The sequence below is a fragment of the Telopea speciosissima genome, chromosome 8 (assembly GCF_018873765.1).
Source record: "Telopea speciosissima isolate NSW1024214 ecotype Mountain lineage chromosome 8, Tspe_v1, whole genome shotgun sequence".
NCBI classification, from domain to species: Eukaryota; Viridiplantae; Streptophyta; class Magnoliopsida; order Proteales; family Proteaceae; genus Telopea; species Telopea speciosissima.
This window is the reverse complement of record NC_057923.1, coordinates 420,193-442,024: the sequence shown is the minus strand read 5'-3', so window position 1 is coordinate 442,024 and position 21,832 is coordinate 420,193. Positions and strand designations below refer to the sequence as shown.

General features: G+C 39.2%; 1 protein-coding gene across 1 annotated transcript; it reads right to left on the bottom strand.

Moving 5' to 3' along the window:
* Positions 1-811: 811 nt before the first annotated feature.
* Positions 812-19,750, bottom strand: LOC122638403 (UPF0664 stress-induced protein C29B12.11c). Its single transcript, XM_043831352.1, has 5 exons — positions 19,579-19,750; positions 4,429-4,540; positions 1,387-1,458; positions 1,083-1,303; positions 812-986 (listed from the first exon to the last, which is right to left on the bottom strand). The coding sequence occupies exons 1-5, from the start codon at positions 19,686-19,688 to the stop codon at positions 878-880; spliced, it is 624 nt and encodes a 207-aa protein (XP_043687287.1). The 5' UTR covers positions 19,689-19,750; the 3' UTR covers positions 812-877.
* Positions 19,751-21,832: the final 2,082 nt, after the last annotated feature.

Sequence of the window (21,832 nt, the reverse complement as noted above, 5' to 3'; positions counted from 1 at the left end):
CGTCTCTAGATGGTTGCATGATATGACCCATTTTTTCATGTTCTATTATTGCATGATATGACTCGTTCTTCTATGTTTGGGTTGGATTTTGGATCCACTATATGTACAAGGGCAAAATTTTAATTCTGTGAAGATTATGGTTTCTTATATATTATCTCTGTGAGAAAACCCTAAACATAAGTAAAGGGAAATATCACATTGTGAGGTTGAGAGTGGTGTAGATAGTTTTTCTAGCATGGTGAAAAACTCTAATTCTCTCATATAGATGTAGGCATTCATGCTGAATTACGTCAAATTCCTCCTATTATGTGTAATTATTTACTTAGTTTCTTCCTCGTCTCCAACACATTGTTTAATTCCCCTCCTCTTAATGATGGTTGGTTTTATCCATCGTCTTGGAATGATAGTTTAAATACCTACTTTATTATTGTAAATTTTCTTCTTATTCAGTGGTAGAAACCTGCAGGGCCATTGAGGATTTGAAAAGCACCATTGAACAAGAGATGGGAGTCGAGGAATTGAGGGTTTCTTACTGTTTTAGGATGCGAATTTACTATTTTACTCAACTCGGTTTCTAAGTGAACCAAGTTTATGGATTTTTAAAAAATGAGGCAATAACTTAATAAGAATAAAGAACTTAGGAGATATTTCATATTAAAAAAAAAAACAAAAAACAAAAAACCTTAGGCAATAAGCTTCTGCACCTATACTGTCCCTCCGAAGTCTACTGACTGCAATTATTATTATTATCAAACATAATAGAGGAAACAACTACATACAAATCAGTCACAAAACGAAATGCAAGGAAAAGACTAGTTGGTACTTGTTACACACAGGGCATCCAAAGACAAAACACCATCCATCTAATACACGATGATCATGAGTAATCTTCCACTGGTTGTGATTGGTATGTACGCCGCCTCAGTTGAGATTCTCGATTAGGCTGTTGTAGGAATATTCTTGTAGGGTCATTTGGATCAACATACCTGCACAGTTCAACCGCTTAACTTTCCTTTTCATATGTTTTAAGGGCGTATGCATTGATTATTATGAACAACAAAAGAAAACAAGCTGCAACTCACGCATGTCTCATCATTTCGTCAACTGGTGTTTGAGTTGCTTGTAAAGGATCCACTCGAGGAACTGCCTCAGAACCAGACTGAGAAATGTGTTGATTATATTGTCTCACAGAAGCAATCAAGTTGAAAAACAGTGGGACAAAGGTTCCACAGCCCCCTTCCTTAAAATAGATCTTGAAAGAATGAGTGGAATAGAGGGCTCTATGCTGGTCCTCTGGCACAACCTGGAATTATTGCCATTGAGACTAATGTCATAAAGATTTCCAAATTATAATTAACATACAATTTCTCCTGCTCACATACTTACCGGCTCCACAAGTCCCGATATATTGTTGCAGAAGAATATTGGCTGGTTAAATTTTTCAGCATGCACATAAAGCTGTAAAGAAAGAAGAGTAAGGGTGTAAAGGATCAATGGAGCTGCTTATATAATTGGAGTTAAATACACTCATTAACCTTCCAAATGGATGGCGCCAATAATTGTAGGAAAACAAACTTCCAAAAGACATTACCTTGTCATCTAGACATTTTAAGGCGTTGAAAGCTGGGTCTATATTCACACGAGAGACAAGCAGTGCAAATGCCAAAGGCTACAGAGGACACCGGCATAAAAATGCTTTAAATGATTTAAGTGATTGAGTAGGCAAGAGTAGACTGTTCCAACCTAAGAGAATACAACAAAAACTCAGCCTTATCCCAGCTAAATGGGGTCGGCTACATGGATCCATGGCCTCCAATCAGCTCTATTCAAGGTCATACTTGATACAAGGCCTAAACTATGCATGTCTTTCCAGACCACTTCTCCTAAGGTTATTTTAGGTCTGCCCCTGGCCCTTTTAGTTCCTTCAATTTGAATCAAATCACTCCTTTGTACTAGAGCATCCAAAGGCCTCCGTTGAACATGGCCATGCCACCTCAAACGAATTTCTCATAGCTTATCATGTATAGCAGCTACTCCCAAACCAGCTCTAACATGATCATTCCTTACTTTATTATTCCTAGTTATGCCACTCATCCATCTCAACATCCTCATCTCCACTACATTGAGTTTATCTATATGATGTTTCTTAACTGCCCCACATTCTGCACCATACATCATAGCCAGTTGTATGACTGTCCTATAAAAGTTTCTTCTAAGTTTTAAAGGAATATATCAAGGAAGACTAAGACCAAGCCACAACGTCAAAGGGCCACTCTCAGGGCCACCAGTCCTTACCCGTTGGTCGGAGCAGATTTGCAGTCTTGTCCTCTGACAAAGTGGAAGATCCCAGTGCCTGCCCTGAGGAACACCAAGTTCATGCTACTCTTTCGCTCCCGCATGGCTTTCCTAGCTATCAACTCTGGCGGAGGATCCTCTGTACCTCTATCTTCTTCACCACTGCTGTTGGAAGATCTTCAAGCTCGCAGTCTGACGCCTGCAATCTGCTCCAAGTCGAGCTCTCTTCTTTGCAATCTTCTCCTGTTGTGTGCCCCGGACTAGATATTTACAGCGAGGATCTTCCCCTTTTAACCTTTCTCCCCCTGTGGGGCCCCCATCCCTTTTTATATCCTCTAACCCAGATATCTCCCATCCAGTGGTCCCCACCACTCCTACTAGCCTATCCATTTTTGGTCCTATTCCTCGTGGACATCAACAACCAAGTTCCAGGCCTTTTTTTGACTTATCGCATTTGAGTTCTCAGGTTAGCCCTTCAAATCCGAAATTTGGAGCTTTACCCCTTCTAACCCGATAACCCCTTTCACCTCTATACCCGTTTCTTCCTCTAAATGCTTCCACCCTGGTTTCAGGCCAGTCCCCTTCCTCCATTGATCCGAACCTTTCTCTTGTTCCTCCGACCAGTCCTTCCCTTGTCCGCTCTTACAACAAGTGGCACAAAAGCTCTTCCCAGCCTAGCCGCCTTCCTCTCGAGGATCAATGGCCTTTGTTGCCCCTTCTTCCATTGTCCAAATGAATCAAGGTGTCATTTGGAAAATGTGGCTGAAATGAGGATGTTGCGGTGGATGAGTGGTAAAACAAGGAAAGATAAAATAAAATATGAACAAATTAGACCAAACTTGGGTGTTGCTCCTATTCATGATGAGTTGAGAGGTGGCATGGACATGTGCAACAAAGGCCTTTGAATGCCCCAGTATGAAAAAGTGATTTATTTCAAATTGAAGAGCTAAAAGAACTAGAGGTAGGCCCAAAATAACCATAAGGGAAGTGGTGAGTAAAGACATTTATAGCTTAGGATTAGAATCTTGTATGACGATGAATAGAGCTGACTGGAAAAATATATGATCCATGTAGCCGACCCCATTTAGTCGGGATTAGGCTGGGTTGAGTTGAGTTGAAACAGCAAACTAAACAGAGTGGTTCTATAAACCAAACAGTTTTCAGGAAACTGCCCAATTTGATTCTGGTTTTCTATTCCGGAACGGACCAAAAAGAGAGCAATTCCAGTGCTCCAGTTCGACCGCTGGTCCGATCTGGTTTCAAAAACTATGGATGCAACAATCAAGACTGGATGGTCTGTCAACCTTCCAACAATTTATTGAAGGCCTTCTGGTCAACTGCCTGGTACTATCTTTCCCTTTTGTTTGGTGGTCCAAACAGTATGATCATGGTCTGGTCCAAATGGTACTTAAGAACTAGCTGTGCATAATTCAATTTCAGCATAGGTCTAAATATAGAAAGTAAAAGACGATGACGCTGACGATGATGACGATGGGGGTTCAGGAAAGACTACAAACAGCAATAAAGTCGTATATATGGCTGTGGAGGTTCTGGAAGAAAGAATCAAGTGTGTGGATGAAAGGCATTGAGACAGTATTTCATTCTACCAAAGTCATTGAGGCAAATTCTTTCATTCCACATTTGAGAACAGTGTCTGAAAAGGTTGATTAAAACTCGTGATATTTTAAGGAATCCAGTTGAGTGGGAAAAGGTACAATAATATCAAATTCTAGTGTGAAGTTATTACTCTGAACAGCCTCTCAAAGAGTTTGATTATAAAGCCAGAACCTTAAAGAAGAATTCCCTAAGTCTATCTGGAGAACACTTTCTAGAGATGAAATTATAGATATAATGTGTAATATTGTATACCTCTCTGTCGTGTAAATAAGAGATATTACAAATATGTACTGAAAATTAGATGTTACCACAACCCTTTTAGGTCAACATCTTCTTTCCTTTTTCTTGGACGCACCATCCATGACACATCCAGATTAAGAAATGTCAAAGTAATGGTGCCAAAAATATACTCGCTATCAGGAAATTTTACAGGAAATAATATGTTACTAGAAAAAAAGGAAATGAACTGAAAAGGGACAAGCAAGTCGCAGACAAGAATCAAAGAAATTTCCATACCAGTGGCATGTCAAAAGCAGCGAAGTCTCCAACAGGTTTATTTGCAACAAAGACCATGCGCACATTTGACAAATAGATTGTCCCCTTGGCATTGACATGACTCCCATGAGTTCTGAAGACAACACAAATACGAGGACAACTTGGTGTTACACAAAGAAGTACTATAAAGTACATCCTCCAAACCCCACCCCCTTTTTTGACATAACCCCTGAAATATCGTATCATCTTCAATTATCTAAAATCCTCAAGCTATATACAAAAGCATGATCAGAGAACAATCTCAAAGAAACAGTCAACTAAAGAATGATAGTAAATTATTTCGTCTTGTTTTTCCTTATAAATACAATGCAAACACAAACTAAGCATTTTCCCAACTAAATGAGGTCAGCTACATTCGATTCTTTATTAACTTATTCAACCAAGGAAATCATAAGCTAACAATGTAGATTATATTCATCAGATATAGGAGATATTCTATTTTATTGATAATCAAGTACCTGCCAGACTATATAGCAATTTTATTCCCTAATGATAAACAGAAGCACAATGATGACAAAATTGTCCCAGAGGATAAAAGAGATATCAGATGAAGAGATGATAGAGAGCTTAAAAACATAGCGGGCTAAAAATTTTTGAAGGGCAACAATTTAAGGGTTTGGCTTTTTGTTGGGAAGAGGGAGGTTTCATAGAGTGGGTTAGAAGGAGAGATAGGGCTCTAGAAGTCAGATCATCATAAAATCCAATTAGCCATTGACATGAAATCTACATTCACATTCATACGTGGTCATATTGATGGCATATCATACACATTGGTGCCAATACACCGAAGCAAAATCAGGAATTCCAGGGGGATGATGAGTTGGAAGTTAAAGAATGTACAAGAACAAGGAGAAGGCTGAAAGTAGAAGATTGAAGAAGAAGAGAGACGATGGTGGAATATTATATGTTGGAGTGATGTCTCCTCGACACCTATATTACTTCATTGATAATATGAAAGAAATTACATATACCTCTCTAGGGAGGTAAAAGGTAAAAAAGGAAACTACAATATAAGGCAACTAGTTAACAAACTAGTTCCTAAAATACCTTTACTACACAACCTCTAACTCTTCCCCCTAAGTTGAAGAATAAATGTCATGCATTCCCAACTTGCATAATAGAGTACCAAATTAAAGAGAAGTAAGCCCTTTGGTGAAGATGTCCGCCAATTAATCACCAGTATTCACAAAAGGGTGCAAATGCAGCCAAAGTCTATCTTCTCCTTGATGAAGTGTCGGTCCACTTCGATGTGCTTTGTTCTATCGTGTTGCACCGGATTGTGAGTGTCATGCATTCCCAGCTTGCATAATAGAGTACCAAACTAAAGAGAAGTAAGCCCTTTGGTGAAGATGTCCGCCAATTGATCACCAGTCTTCACAAAAGGGTGCAAATGCAGCCAGAGTCTATCTTCTCCTTGTTGAAGTGTCGGTCCACTTCGATGTGCTTGTTCTATCATGTTGCACCCATAGTTGTCAAGACGTCGCCTAGTCGTCCAGGCGCCTTGATTGACTTGGGCGCCTTGGACGCCTTGACGGCCTAGTTGGTGTCACCTTGATTTTTTACCCTCTCCGACGCCTGGATCGCCTATCCGCCGTGACAACTATGGTTGCACCAGATTGTGAGTAATGATTATAGCTGCCTTGTTATCACAGTAAAGGCGTATAGGTTCTTCAGTAGCAAACCCCAACTCCTGAACCAATCGTCTCAACCATATGAGTTCACAAACGCCATGAGCCATTGTCCGAAACTCTGCCTTTGCACTAGATCTAGCTACAACAAATTGTTTTTTTTGCTTCTCCATGTGACCTAATTACCACTTACAAATGTGCAATAGCCAGATGTAGGCCTTTTGTCCGAGATGGATCCAACCCAATCGGCATCTATGAAACCTTCGACTCTCAAGTGATTATGCCTGACATACAATAGTCATTTCCCCGGAGAGGATTCCAAGTATCTAAGAATGAAGTATACAACATCCAAGTGCCCACTCTTGGGAGCATCCATAAACTAACTCACCATTCCCACAACATAAGAAATATCTGGGTGAGTCATAGGCAGATTTATGAGCTTCCCCACTAGTCTCTGGTACTTCCCTGCATCAACAAGAGAGGGACCACAATCTTCTCCTAGTTTATGATTCTGCTCTAAGAGAAATTGCTGGTTTGCAGCCCAACATCCCTGTCTCTTTCAACAAATCAAGAACAAACTTCTTTGACATATGTTGATTCCTCTTTTAGACCTTGACACTTCAATTCCTAAGGGTCTTTTTGGTATCATTTTTCATTTTGTTTTTGGCCTATTAAAAAAAAAAATCATTACTGAAAACCATTTTGATCAAAAAATAAAAACTGTTTGGTAACTACCAATGTGTGAATAATTTTAACAATAGATAAGTAACAAAATTCTCACATCACCCATCTTCTTTCCCAAATCAGCTCTAAACCGTAGGGATTTGGGATAGAGATTATTACAAACTGTAAAGAGCAGTAGTGATATATTGGGACTTGGAAGGGAGGGCCTCAACATAGGGGAGAGGGGGGAACGCTTCATTGTGACATATAGCTTGCAATGGTTTCCCTGTCGATCTGGTTTCGGTACATAGCACACAAGTTTGAATACTTGGTATCTCTCTGTTGGAAGGTCTCTCTCTCTCTTCTTCTTCTTCTTCTTCTTCTCTGTATTTCGGTAGATTAATGTCTACTTCGACTATGCTCTCCTAGTTGTTTTATGAATGGATCCAAGCTCTTTCATTCAATATTTTTTATAGGCTTTCTCCCTGATCGTTGGATTTTCCATTTTTCGTGCGTGGACCTATGGCCTACTGGTTGTGGGTTTGGATAGGTTTCTTAATTTATCGGTGTTTATCTGAACTGCTGATTTGTTCTTAGAAAAAAAAGTTTTCTTGTTTATTCTCCTAAAATTCTTGATGTGTTACAAAAGGGGATATTGCAGTGATTTTTAGTAGTTTGAGTTGTTGATGATTTTTCCTCTCAGTTGTTGTTGCCGTTTATGTATTTGAGGTGGATTAAAGATCGGTTTTGCCATCGTCTTCGTAAATTCATTGGATCGATTTTCCTCTATACCAATGCTGGATCTTGTTGACCTTATGGAGTTTTGATCTTAAGCCATTGTCTAATTGTTTTCACGTCACTAAGACTGCAAGAAATCTTAGCTCAGCACTACCCCCTCTTGGGTTGGAAATTTCCTGGCGAAGCAGCCGGAGTTGGGAGAAGAGAAAAAAAACCGGCAAGAGAAGAGCCTCAGCACTGCCCCTCGCTCGCCCAACAACCCAGACAAATTGTTTCCCTCTTTTAACCGAAGAAGAAGAAGACAACAAGGGCTATCTCAAGAGCCTAAATTTGTTGAGTCAAGTAGGTCTTCAACCTAGCTATCTCAGCTTTGTCATCTCCAGTAACAACAATGTCACCACCATAGACAACAACGGCTATAATAGTAACATTACCTCGCCGGGTAAATAAGGTGTGATCAACTTGACTCTGGACTACCGATTCTTCATAATATCCAGCCTAAACCTCTCAAACCAAGCTTTTGGGGACTGTTTTAGACCATATAAAGCCTGTTTTAGGCTGCATGTACACTTCCTACTATAAATCACCATGGAGGAAAGCATTTTTCACATCCAAGTGATACAGTAGCCAATCTTTATTTGTTGCCAATGACAAGAGAACCCTTACAAAATTATGCTTAACCATAATAGTAAATGTCTCCTGATAGTCAATCCCATACACCTGACTGTACCCTTTGGCCACCAACCTTGCCTTACCTCTCAATTGCACCATTTGACTAATACTTGATTGTGCAGACCCATCTGCATCCTACTGGAACTCTCCCCCTCCAAGTACCGTTCTTTTCAAGAGCCATCATTTCCTCAGACATAGGTTACTTCCACTTTGGGTTAGACATAGCCTCAGTGACATTCTTGGGAATGGAAATAGAGGAGAGGGCAACAGTAAAAGCAAGACTTGTAGAAGACAGAGCATCATAGGATACAAACTAGGCAATAAGATTAATGCAAATTCTTTTCCCTTTTCTAACAGCAATAGGAAGGTCTAAATCAGAAGGAAGGGAAGGAATATCACCTGACTGAGGAGGATGGAGCTCAGGATGTGGATCCAAAGAGGACTCTTGACAGGTCTTCTTTCCCTTTCCCTTTCCCTTTAAGCATTCACCTCTTTTGTATACAACAAACTCTTTTTCATTGCTAGCGTCAACACCTGAATAAGTATCAATATCAACAAAAGCCCCTTCTTTGTGTTTCCCAAAATCAAACAAAAATGGAGAAGTAGGCAAAGATGGGAGGAAAGGGATATCAAAAGCCTCTTCATTCCCACTATGTTCCCCTTAAAGAGGATGTTAATGAGAAGGAGTAAAGAAAGGTATAGACTCAAAGAAAGTGACATCTTTGGAGAGAAGTCATCGTCTAGAAGAGGGATGGTAGCACTTATAACCCTTGGTAGAGGAGGAATATCTAAGGAACATGCATTTAAGTGCCTTGGGGTCAAAGTGTAGTCCTAACAGATTTATTGGCATGGACATAGCACACACACCCAAAGACCTTGGGAGGAAGAGAGAAAGCAGAAGTTTAGGAAGACAATGATTCCAAAGGGGATTTGGAACCAAGAAGTTTAGTGGGCATGTGGTTAATTAAAGAGGCAGAAGTGAGATGAGCTTCGGACCAAAAGGTTTTAGGAACATGCATGCCAAATAAAAGACTCCTAGAAACCTCCAATAAATGGTGATTGTTCCTCTCAGCTACCCCATTCTATTAGGGTGTGTCAACACTAGCTACCTGATGGATTATATCATTATCAGTGAAAAAGTTTTGGAGGCCACCATATATGTACTCCCCTCTGTCAAAACGAACGATTTTAATTTTAGTTTCAAATTGAGTAAGAACCATCTGATAGAAATTTTTAAAGGCATCATAGACATCATTTTTATGCTTCATCAAGAACGTCCAAGTAAACCGAGAATAATCATTAACAAATGAAACGAATTAATGGTAACCAAATAAAGATGTAGTGAGAGAAGGTTCCCAAACATCAGTATGCACAATATGGAAGGGAATTGTGGGTCTATTGCCATTGTAAGGATAAGAAAAACGACAATATTTAGCAAATAAACAAAGTTCACACTGAAATACATAGGAAGGAAGAATGGAAGAAAACAAATGTGGCAAATTTTTCTCTCGTAACGCTAAAGGAAGGGAAGGACCAAAAGTTGATGTCACAACATCACAAAGTCAATGGTATTATTGTCACTACGCCCACATGCGTAGGACTGAGCAATAAGTAGCGGTGATGATCCTGGATCAAGAAGGTAGAGTCCATTCTCCTCCCGTCCACTGCCAATAATCCTCTTCGTCACCAAATCTTGAAAAATACAATGAAAAGGACAGAAGGAGACGCAACAATTCACGGATTTGGTTAGATACATGAAGAACATAGTCAAGAGAAATAGAAGAAGTGACTCGAACAGTATAGTACCCTTACTAGAAATAGAATAACGAGAACCATGAGCAATTCTAACCTTATCCCTACCAGAACAAATGGTGTAGGAATCATAACACTGAGACATACCAACCATATAGTTTGTGGCACTAGAGTCAATGACCAAAGAGTGTATAGATGTAGAGGCCTCTAAGGGGGAGGCCGAAGAATCTAACTCTGTAGGAGTAGTAGAAGAGTGGCCTAGTTGAGACATCATCCAACGTAGTGCTGCAATATCATCATGAGTAAGAGATCTGGTGTCTGTCTGTAGTCCATATGGATATCCCATAAGTGCAACCTCAGTCACCAAAGTGTGTCCTTTGGCTCCCCTCTCCTACTGCCTTGCATACCAGGGAGACAGCCATAAAGTATCCAACATCTCTCTCTAGTGTGTCCAGATTTCCCACAGTGGTCACAGTTGAATCTATCCCTGTTATTCCCTTGGGGTACCTAGCCTCTTCCTCCAACAGCTGACATAATGTAAAAATAAACGAAAAAATGGGGATGATACCCAAACCAAATGGGGAGTAAAGTCTCAACCCAAATGCACTCAAAAGAGCCTTTCAAATACTAGTAATCACAGTCTAGCAATCAAACAAGGGCAAACATCTAAAAGAAAAGCAACTCCACCATAGTTGTCACGGGGGCTAGGCGACCCAAGGCAGTGGAGAGGGCCAAAGTTTAAGGCGACACCAACTAGGCGAACAAGGCGCCCAAGTCGACCAAGGCACCTAGACGCCTAGGCGTCGCCTAGACAACTATGAACTCCACCAAATCCTTCAAAGCATAGCTTCATTATAGAACCATTATAAAACTCAAACAATCATAAAGCACCAATTTAAGCAAACCAAAGTATCATAGAACCATTTCTAAGGCAAAACAGAGAAAAAAGAAGCTGACGGTAATTTGAAAACAAGGGAAAAACTGAGTTGTGGAGCATCAACTTGTATAAGTATGGAGCAAGACCATGGGAGGGTTAAAGAACACCCTAGGACGATCCATAGGAGCCAAACTTCAGCTACAACACTGACCGAATGAAGGAGAGAGAGAGGATACCATAATAGGCTGGCGGTAACATGGCCATGGTTGGATTTGCTTGGGATTAGTGTTGGAATATGTACTCCAGAATACTGTGGGGGTCATCTGGTCTTTTTGGGGGGTAGTTTTATTCTTCTTATGTTATTAAGTTTATGTCGGCTACGTGGGTTTTAATCCCACATCGCCTAGTTTAGTCTTTGTAATTTCCCCTCTATTATAAATAGAGGGACTTACCTATCAATTAAATAACTCAAGCATTACAATCAATTCTTCTTCCATCTTCTCTTCTCCCTCAAGTTACTAGTTACAGGTCCTAGGTTTTCTACATGGTATCAGAGCTAGGCAACTAGTGACTGATTCTCTCTAAGATTGTCGGTTTGAGAGTCATTTCAAGGTTCTCTAATTTATGGAGAAACCCTAGTTCATAGAAAGCAAAGAAGAACTAGGGTTTCCTACTTGTTTCATTCTTGTTTATTTATTTGGAAATCGTGTGTCAGTTTGTTCTATTGATCGTTGTTGGTGCCCACTTGAATCGATCCCTGGTTCTCGATTTCCTCTTGTGGCTAGTTCTCGGTATCGATACCTTTGGCGGTGTAGCTGATTTCTTTTTCTCATTACGTGAAGGTCTGGTTCTCCTTGCTGGTTTACTTTATTTGACTCTCATTTTCTAGTGGAGGCTACAGAACCACTATCATCTGCAACGACCCTCTATTTTTTTTGGGAGATTTTTTCTTCCCATTGATTTCTGGTTTCCACCATGTTTGGCCAGCAGATCTGTTCCAACTATTGATGCGCCCTCTATAAAAAAGTCACTCAACTGGTATTTGGGGTCCATCTGACCCCCTGATATTTGGTGGTGCAAAATCACTTATGTTTTTTACTCTTGGCTGGTGTCTTTTGGAAGATTTTCTCTGGTTTGATGCCCACTGCTGTTGTATTTGTTGCTGATCGTATGCTGCTGATTTATGGTTTATGATCTCCCTGGTCTTCGGGTTGCTACTATCTACTCAATCTACTGATAGATGGTATCTACCCTAATCGATTTTCTGTTGGTATATGTCCTTGTCCATGAATCTATCATGAGAATGGGTTTCTATGGTTCCACAATAACCGCCTGATATGGTAAGGAAGAAGAAATATTCTTCCTTGTTCTCATGCGCTGATTGTTACAGGTTGCAGAACACCGCCTCCACCTGATCTTTTTCTCGGTTGCAAGGAGGAGAGTTTGGAGTTGTGGCTGGGTTTCGTAAGGTTGAAGTCGATGAGCTGCCGCTGCCGCTGGTTCCTCTTCTTCCCTGGTTTCCGCTGCTGTTTGGAGCCTTGAGGTTGAAGACGATGGGCTTCTCCTTACTCAGGGTTCATTCTCCCCTGTTAACCTATTTGGTATTTAATGCTCCTATTACCCTACCTTAATTATCCATCCTTTTCATGTCTATTTACATCTTGCCATTAAGAGTTTGCTCCTTAAAAGTATGTCCCCCATCTATAAATCTAATTCCCTACATGACCCATTACTTTCTTATTTACCAAGGGCCCGTTGCAAAATTCTGGTTATTTTTTAAACTGCCATTACTTTTTAATGCATTCCCCTATTTGACTACCCAATTGACCCTTGAGAATTCTGGTTTATTACCAGTTTGCCCTTTGACTTGGATTGTATTTAAAAGTGGATTTCCACCAAATTACAGCCATGCCATCCTTTTTTTCCAACACCGTTCCCTTTCTATAATTCTAATTCCCTTCATATCCCATGCCTTTGGTACTTACCCATAATACCTTTGGAAACTTTTGGTAAATTACAATTTTGCAATTCCTTCCTTTTTAATTATCCATAGCACCTTTGGAAAATTCTGGAAAGTTACGTTTTCGCCATTAAACCTTACGTCATCTCCATTATTTGTCCACGTGTATTACTACATGTGAGGGGGAGATTATGTACGGTACACTTGCAGACATTGCAGAAGCAAAACTTATAGGAACATTTGTGGCAAAACATAGAAGATCAATGTTTTTCACCATTGCTATCAGGTATCCTTTGTTATTGGGTTGAGTTTGCCGTAAGGGGGAGATTGAAGTATTGAAGAGTATTGAAAATATTTGGTTGTTGCCTATTTGGGGACTTTCAGTTGGGTTGATACAATTTTTTTCCGTTGCCTGATTCAGTTTGTTTTCGCTGCTTGCTGCTCTAGTTATTTAACTTCAAGATTTTATGTCACTGTGACAATTTGAGATTCATCACTGGATAGCTAATGAAGATCGTTGAAAGTTGCCTTTTTTGGAAGACATTCCAGTCCCGGTTTGCTGATCATGTCTATCCAGATTTTGAAAATCAATTATTTCAAGATCTTGAAGGTTTATTTGGGAGCTGCATTCATCTGTCAAGCTGGATTCTGCTGCAACTTCGTTTTTTCCCATTTTGTTCAAGTTGGGTATTAGTACCCTGTATGCGCCAACTTGAGGGGGAGTGTTAGCATTATTAGGAGTTCTTTTTCCTTTAATTCAAGCTTTCTTTCTTTACTTATTTGTATAATCCAGCTTGAGGGGGAGTGTTGGAATATGTACTCCAGAATACCGTGGGGGAATTCTGGTCTTTTTGGGGGGTAGTTTTATTCTTCTTATATTATTAAGTTTATGTCGGCTATGTGGGTTTTAGTCCCACATCGCCTAGTTTAGTCTCTTTGTAATTTCCCCTCTATTATAAATAGAGGGACTTACCTATCAATTAAATAACTCAAGCATTACAATCAATTCTTCTTCCATCTTCTCTTCTCTCTCAAGTTACTGGTTACAGGTCCTAGGTTTTCTACAATTAGCTTTGACTTTTCCTTCAAAAGACATGCGCTTTTGGTGTCTCCATGGTTGTCATTCATGCTCCTTGCAAGTTTGCTTCAAATATCTCACATAATGTAGTCTCCACACAATGCAGTCCACAGACTACCAACAAACAAAGAAAAAATAGGGGAAGTGGTACCTTGAATGAGGTCTTCTTAGAGTTGTGGCTCAACAGCCCTTCTCTTCATGAACCGACGACAAGATGGAATGAAGGGAGGGCCTAGGGTGATCCAAATGAACCCTACTCCAGCCTCAATGGCAGCCGGATGAGAGAGATACGCCCATTCAAAGAAAAAACCGGCGGTAAAGGTGAAGATGCTGCCACACTTTGGTTTGAGCTTCAAAAGCTCTATTTCTTCATGTGAGACCTCTTCTTGATGTTCCAATGATCTTCAAACAAGTTCATCTCATGGTTTCTTTCACATAGTATTCTCTTCCTTGGAAACCTTTTGTAACCTAGGGTTCCAAGAGGAGGAAAGAAGAACAAGAAAGTTACTTGACCCTCAAACCAACAAAGTATGCTCTGATACCAAGTTGGAAGTTAAAGAACGTACAAAAACACGAAGGCTGACAGTAGTAGGTGGAATATTGTCTCCTCCACACCTACATTACATCATTAATAATATGAAATAAATTAAATACACCTCCCTTGGGAGGTAAAAGAAAAAAAAAAATTACAATATAAGGCAACTAGTTAACAAACTAGTTCCTAAAATACCTTTACTACACAAACTCTAACATGAGGAGACCCTAAAGTGTAGAAACATTTTGTACATGCATGCCCTTGGCTCTTTTACCTCAACTGGCAGAACTAAAGAGCTCATGGTTTTACCCCTAGACCCATATCAAGTTCTAAGAGAGGACTTGCTCGTACAAACAGATCTTGACACATAATAACTATTTAATTGTAAAAAATAAAATATTTGTACATATAAAGCTATAGTTAATTTATAGTAAAAGAAAGTCGTTATCTCATAAATGGCTTATCAAGCCAACAATAATAAGCCACAAGAAATGCAAATATTTGAATATAAGAGCAATGACTCGGTAGAATGAGCTTATCGAATTAATAAAAAACTTGTGAAGCCTCTTACTTTGATCACAAACGAAAAATTTTAAAATAAAAAATTATCGCAAGCTCACATGCCTATTATACATATACATCACAACAAACAAAAGGCAACATTTCATTGGCTGGATGAGAGTGGGATCAAAACAACAGCCTAGGCACATATCTGGGTGTCAAGTTCTTAAAGGTGCCTACTTAGTCACGTAGGCCTGTATCCCAGCCAATTGAACCACCTGGTCAACTAGGTGTCAACTGTATCACCTTGACAATACTCAACTCAACTCAGCCTTATCCCAACTAAATGGCGTACGCTACATAGACCCTTTTTCTCCAATCAGCTCTATTCAAAGTCATACTTGTTACTAGTCCTATGTTATGTTTGTATTTCCTCACCACTTCTCCTAGACATTTTAGGCCTATCCCTGGCTCTCTTAGCTTCTTCAATCTGAATCAAATCACCCCTCCATAGTATAGCATTCAATGGCCTTCATTGAACATGTCCATGCCACCTTAAGCGACTTTCTTGCAACTTATCATGTATCTGAACTACTCCTAAATTAATTGCAACTTAGCATGTATTGGAGCTATTGAGCTACTCCTAAATTAATCACAACTCACCATGTATCGAAGCTACTCCTAAATTAGCTGTAATTTTGTTCATTTCTTATTTTATCTTTCTAGTTTTAACACTCATCAATCTCAACATCCTCATTTCAGCTACACTAAGTTTGTTTATAAGTTGTTTCTTCACTGCCCAATGAAAATATTTTTTTTAAATGTCAAAACAAATGAATATTTTACCACACTTTTGGTTTTAGCAATGTTTTACCATATTAAGATTTATCGAATTTTTGGATTTGGAAAAACCCCAACATTTAAAAGTTGAAAAATTGCACCTACCGCCAAAAATTCAGTTTTTGTTCTTGAACTGAGGGGTTGACTTTTTATCCTTTTGGAATTTGATTTTTACTATTCTTATTGGATTTAAATAGGGGTACTTGCTTATTTATGAATAATATCTTAAATAAATTATTTAAAACTTAAATGATATTTGCCATAAAGAAGTGTCGCCCTTAACAACTATGATTCTTAGTACACTATGCGTATAGTCGTATACTAGTAAACTTCGGTCAACAACCACACAAGTACCATTTTGAGTTTTTTTTGTGAAAATAGTTCATACATTGTGTTTAGAATTTCAAAAATAGGGTGTATACAAAAAACCAAAGCAAAAAAAATCATTTATGGGCTTCGAAACCACCAACTCGAGTTGGCTGGGAAAAAATCCCTGGTTTTGACCATATCTCAGTTTTTGGCTGATACAAACCAGTGTCGAAACCAAGTTTTAGAACCTTGGTTTTAAATGACACCAAAACTACCCCAAATGTACTATATTTAATGTCCAAAACTATACCTAAAGTTATGACTCAACAGCATTAGAATAAACTCTTTAACCTCCAAAAGTAGATCCTAAGTTATGACTCAACACTCCATCTTCTTTGGCAGACTTAGTTTCTTGGGTTCATTCTCCCAAATGGCCTCTTCAGCTCCTCCTCAGCTTGGGACTTTGTCAGAGCCCGTGACCCTTTAGCTCACTGGAGTAAACTCGTTTGGTTTAAGGGTCATATCATGTAGAAGGGGTTCGACTAAGAACCACTCTACAGGATCGATGACAGGTTGCAGCAGAACATCATAATAGCAATAAAACCAGAATTAATAAGAAGAACTGAAGATGGAGGTGAAAGGATGCTACACTCCAAATTTCAGCCAATTCCGACGGCTAAAAACTGAGATATGAAGATAACGCAGAAGGTTATGGAATATTGTGCAAACCAGCACTGGGCTTGGGGTCAAAGTGGATCGAGTATCAGCCTTGATGAGATGAAGCTTTGCTGCAAGTTTTGTTCAGTTCTAATGGTCAGAACTGGAGATATGAGTTGGTCTTGAAAATAGAAGATAGGACTCAGAATTAGAATGTGATGGCCTGCAGCGCAATCCCGCCAACAGCAGGGGCCGGATTGGGATTGAGTGGAACCTCAACAGTAGTGAAGCACCCCTCCAATTCTTAGCTTGCTCTGATCACTGGATATGGAGATATGAGACAGAAGCTGCAGTACAAATCAGATCGCAGGGAGTAGCAGCAGTCTTCAAACAATGGAGAATAGCAACAGCAGCCTTTGGAATTGATTGGAGATGATTGGAGCCTTCAAGGATCTTCACGGCGTTGCAGTAATCACAACATAACAGCAACACAAGGGAATCGATTGGGATAAGAAGAGAAGATAGGAGAAGAAGGGAAAAGAGATAAGGAGATTCAGCTCTCACCAGCCAGACTCTCTCAGCCCTTCATGGGTTTCGGCTGTCACCAGCTAGGCTCCCTGTCCTTCATCCTCACAACAGGATAATCAAAACTTGCACAAAGCAATCTAAGCAACTTCATTAATTCATAAAATCGTGGGGTACCTCTGTGGGAAGGTTACAATATATAAACGCCCAAGGATTGAGATCCAAAATAGAAACTAAGTCTAATTAAAATAGAAACTTAAGCCTACTTTCTAAATCTGAAATTAGAAACTAAACTGAACTTCTAACCCCAAGCATAAAACACCATGCAATCTGATCTTGGGCCCCACAAAATCTTCTAATAATATTCTCACCAAGGCAAAATAAGGGGTTGTGGCACCGCTCACGTGAACAGTAATGTGAACCGTGTTTTGGCCTCTTTTTCTTCATATTTCGATCTACATCACTATATCGCCAACACAACTTTACAGTTTGGCGAGCTCTCTCATATTGCCTCCCTACACAGTCTTTCCTTCTCCATAGGCACATGCCAGTGTCCCCTGTCTGTGTGTTATGCTGGAATGGCTTGGAAGATGTTGACCATCTCTTCTTATGTTGCTCCTTTGCTTCCACAGCTTGGAAAAAGGTCTTGGGTAGCTGTTGATCTCAAAATAGAAGAATTCTCCCCATCTCTAGAGAGAGGCTTTGGGTGGATATGACTTTTTCGGGGAACTCAATCTGTGACATTACTGGGAAACTAGCCTTTGGTATCACCATTTCTCATATTTGGATGGAGCGAAATCTGAGTAAGATGGACCTCTAACTCCCACTCCTTCAGTAAGATTTCGAAAGCAATCTATTTTGATGTTAGCTCTAAACTTCATTTGCTTCCCCATTGTAAAGCTCACACCCCAAGGAACAAGCTCATTGTTGTCTCCTAGGGCTTGTCTTTATCCTTGTTGCTTCCCACCTCCCCTTCCCCTTGAGTGTTGAGGGTAGTTTTGTCTTGTTTCTTTTCTCTTGTATATACTCTTTTTCCTCTTTTTGGGCTTTCATAATGAATTATTTATTCACCCAAAAAAAAAAGTTATGAGTCAACAGCATTAGAATAAACTCTTTAAACTCAAAACATTATTTGAAGTTAGACATGCACCTGTGTTAATCAAGGATAAATTTCTGGACAGATGAATGGCTCAAAAGGAGTACATTGTCTATGTTAATGAAGGTGTCATGCTGAATCAGTGTTTTAATATGGCAAGTAAGGCAGCAGTATGAAATCCATAGTTCCAAATGAATCATGATTACAAAGGAATGGATGAGTTAGACACCTTGCTGCGGATCATATATGATGAAACCATCAAATCTAAAGATGAAGATAGCACGATCTGGAAACATAAGCAGAGGTGAAAATAACAAAACAAAACATTTAACCATTTAGGAATATGGAAATAAGAAAAGGGGATCATCAGCCGACATGTTACATTTTCGAAGTGAGAAATTATCTTTTTGATCCCAGTTGACCCAGCTATAAAAGTCACCAACTCATTTTCTATATATCAAAACTGTATTTATTAAGCATTTGTTTTAAAAATATCATAACATTGCATCTCCCAGTTCAACGCTTTTTCCAAATCCTTAAAAACTCCCTTATATCCTCTATTATCATCTCTCTATGCTCATTTCCTAAATTTGTTCCTAGAATGTTTCAAATTCATCTCAAAACCTAAGAATGTGAAATGTAAGCATAAAGAAGCAAAACATACATTTTAGAAATCTGAGAAGTAAGAAAAGAAGATCATACGTTGGCATGTTTACTCTCGAAATGACGAAAAACCTCTCAACCCCTATTCAATCCAGTTTTAAAAGTTACCAACTAATCTTGCCTCCATGAAGTGCGTATTATCATGCATGATTATTTGTTGATGGAGATTTTAAGACTGCATCTCCGTTTCAATGTTTCTCACAAATCCTTTTCCTCTACAGACTACAAACTCCCATGCATTCTCAATTATCTTCTCTCTATTCTCATTGTCTGAGATTGTTTTTTGAATGTTTCATCTAAACCCTATATAACTGTAACATGAACTATGTCTCGTCTATAATTTTTTAAATGCAACGTAAACAGAGTCTTACTACACTAACATCATATCAATTACCACTTCAAAATTTGCACGACAGCAGGAAATAACCCAAACAAATGAATCACCCATCTTCTATAGATTCACACCCTCTAACCATTGTATTTGATACCCGAATTAAGCAATATGGAGCATTCCAAATCAATAAAATATGTACAGAAAGCGATTGGTTGTCATACACACAAGCCGAAAAATACAGATGCGAACACACACACAAACAGAAGGGAGGAGGTGCGCTAACCCGGAGATCTTATCGATTTCAAATTCAACCCCGTCTCGGGCTAAAACAAAGATCTCGTTCACAAAAGGAACCGGCATCCCGTTTGGGAAGAGTTGGGGATTGACAGCCATGAGTGATCGATCTTCAGCACCAAAAGAGGTGAGATTTTCTTTGGAACGACCTGCGATTTTTTTTTCCGTCAGAACAAACAAATCGGATTTTAATCACGTCTAATGAGTTGCTTTCTCCGTCAGCTCAGTGATCAAATTCCACGTTGTACCGGATAAGGACAAAGGAGAGGTTGGCCGGGGGATCTTTTCCTTTCCTTTCCCCAGCTTCTCGAATTATCCAGCTGGGGCACTTAAAAAAAAAAAAATTGGTTAATTTACACATACCTTACCTGAGGTATTGCATATTACAAATCCACCCATGAGTTTGAATATGTACGCATATCACTCCTACTTTCCAAAATAAGTAATTAAGTAAACTCACTCTGTTAGTTGTTCTCGTCAGTTGCAAACAGTAAAAATGTTTTAGACATTTTATAACCAATATATCATTTCCTCCTAACATGCAATTGAAACCCCTCATTCCATTATCGAGACCTCAGCTCCATATCTCATTATTCCAACCTTGGCCGCCAACCCCTTTCTTCTTCGATTTGATATTGTTGACTTGATTGAATTATTGCTCCTGAAGCTACAATCTTTAGTAGAAAAATATTTTAACAGCCATATAAAAGCTCCAATAAGAGATGAAGCACTAGGCCTGAATATAATTCAAAAACTTCATGGTGTGGCGTGATTACTTGATCCCACGATTGATCAACAAATCCCACACAAAAAGAACTAAACCTAACCTGAACACTCTGTTTCAACTCATATAGAAAATATAAAACCTTCTTCTTGAGCAAGGAGTTTCTTTCAATCAAGAAAACCAGAACATGTTAACCAATCTGTAAACAATTGACCACAAAAAATTATTGTCACCAGCACACACTATTTCCAAATCTCCAATCCTTATACCATGGTGTGTTGCAATTTGTGGACAGTTAAGCTAGTGGTAAGGAAAAAACCTATGACAGAGTCCCTAGAGATTTAATCTGGCATGTTCTTGTGAAGAGAGGGGTGTCTAGTAAATATATAGATGTTATTAAAGATACGTATGAGGGCGTGGTGACTAGTGTGAGATCTGCCTGAGGTCGGGGCAAGGAATTTCCAATTATGATTGGTTTACATCAGGGATCAGGGATCAGCCCTAAGCCCTTATTTGTTTGTGTTTATCATGGATGAATTAACCAAGAACATTCAAGAGGAGGTCTCATGGTGTATGCTCTTTGCAGATGATATCGTTTTGGTGGATGAGACAAAAGAATGGATAAATGCTAAGTTTGAGTTGTGAAGATCAATTTGGAAATAATAGGCTTCAAGATTAGTAGATCAAAAATGGAATATATGAGGTGTAACTTTAGTCACACTACGATGGAAAATGACATGGTGAAAATTGAGGAGAGAGAGATATCACAAAGTGACTATTTTAGATATTTGGGGTCAATCATAAATAAGGAAGGTGCCATAAATTATGATGTTTCACAAAGAATTAAAGTGGGATGGATGAAGTGGAGAAGTGCGACCAGAGTACTATGTGACCAACGTATTTCTTTAAAGCTTAAAGGAAAGTTCTATAGGACTATTTTTCAACCGGCTATGGTGTATGGGGCAGAGTGTTGGGCAGTTAAGAAGTGTCATATAGAGAAGTTATGTGTAGCAGAGATGAGGATGTTAAGATGGATGTGTAGAAAAACTAGGAACGATAATATAAGGAATAATCATATAAGAGCTTATTTGGGAGTTACTCTGATTAATGACAAGCTTCGAGAATGTCGTTTGAGGTGGTATGGCTATGTTCAACGGCAACCTTAGGATGCCTCAGTATGGAGGAGTGATCTAATCCTAATTGAAGGAGCTAGAAGAGCCAGGGGTAGGCCTAAAATGACCATAGGAGAGGTTGTGATGAATGACATGATTAGTCCGGTTCTTGTACCAAGTATGACCTCAAATAGAGCCTATTAGATCTAGCTGAGATTTTTCTGACTTCTTGGGTTGTGCCTCTTTCCTCTTACTTTCTTTTGTTTTCTCATGTCACATTTTTTTTTACTCTGTTTTGAAAGGATCCATGTAGCCGACCACATTCAGTTGGGATAAGGTTGAGTTTGTTGTTATTGTTGTAAGCTAGTGATAAGGAATCCCATAATGCAAGCCAAAGTAGACCACTC

Bases quoted from the DNA above. Each gene is read 5' to 3' on its own strand.
- LOC122638403 (XM_043831352.1), bottom strand. From the start codon at position 19,688: ATGGCTGTCAATCCCCAACTCTTCCCAAACGGGATGCCGGTTCCTTTT. The intron at 1,459-4,428 runs GTATGGAAATTT...CTTTCTTTACAG, and splicing joins CTGCTTTTGACATGCCACTG to CTTTATGTGCATGCTGAAAA. The intron at 987-1,082 runs GTGAGTTGCAGC...TGAACTGTGCAG, and splicing joins GACGAAATGATGAGACATGC to GTATGTTGATCCAAATGACC.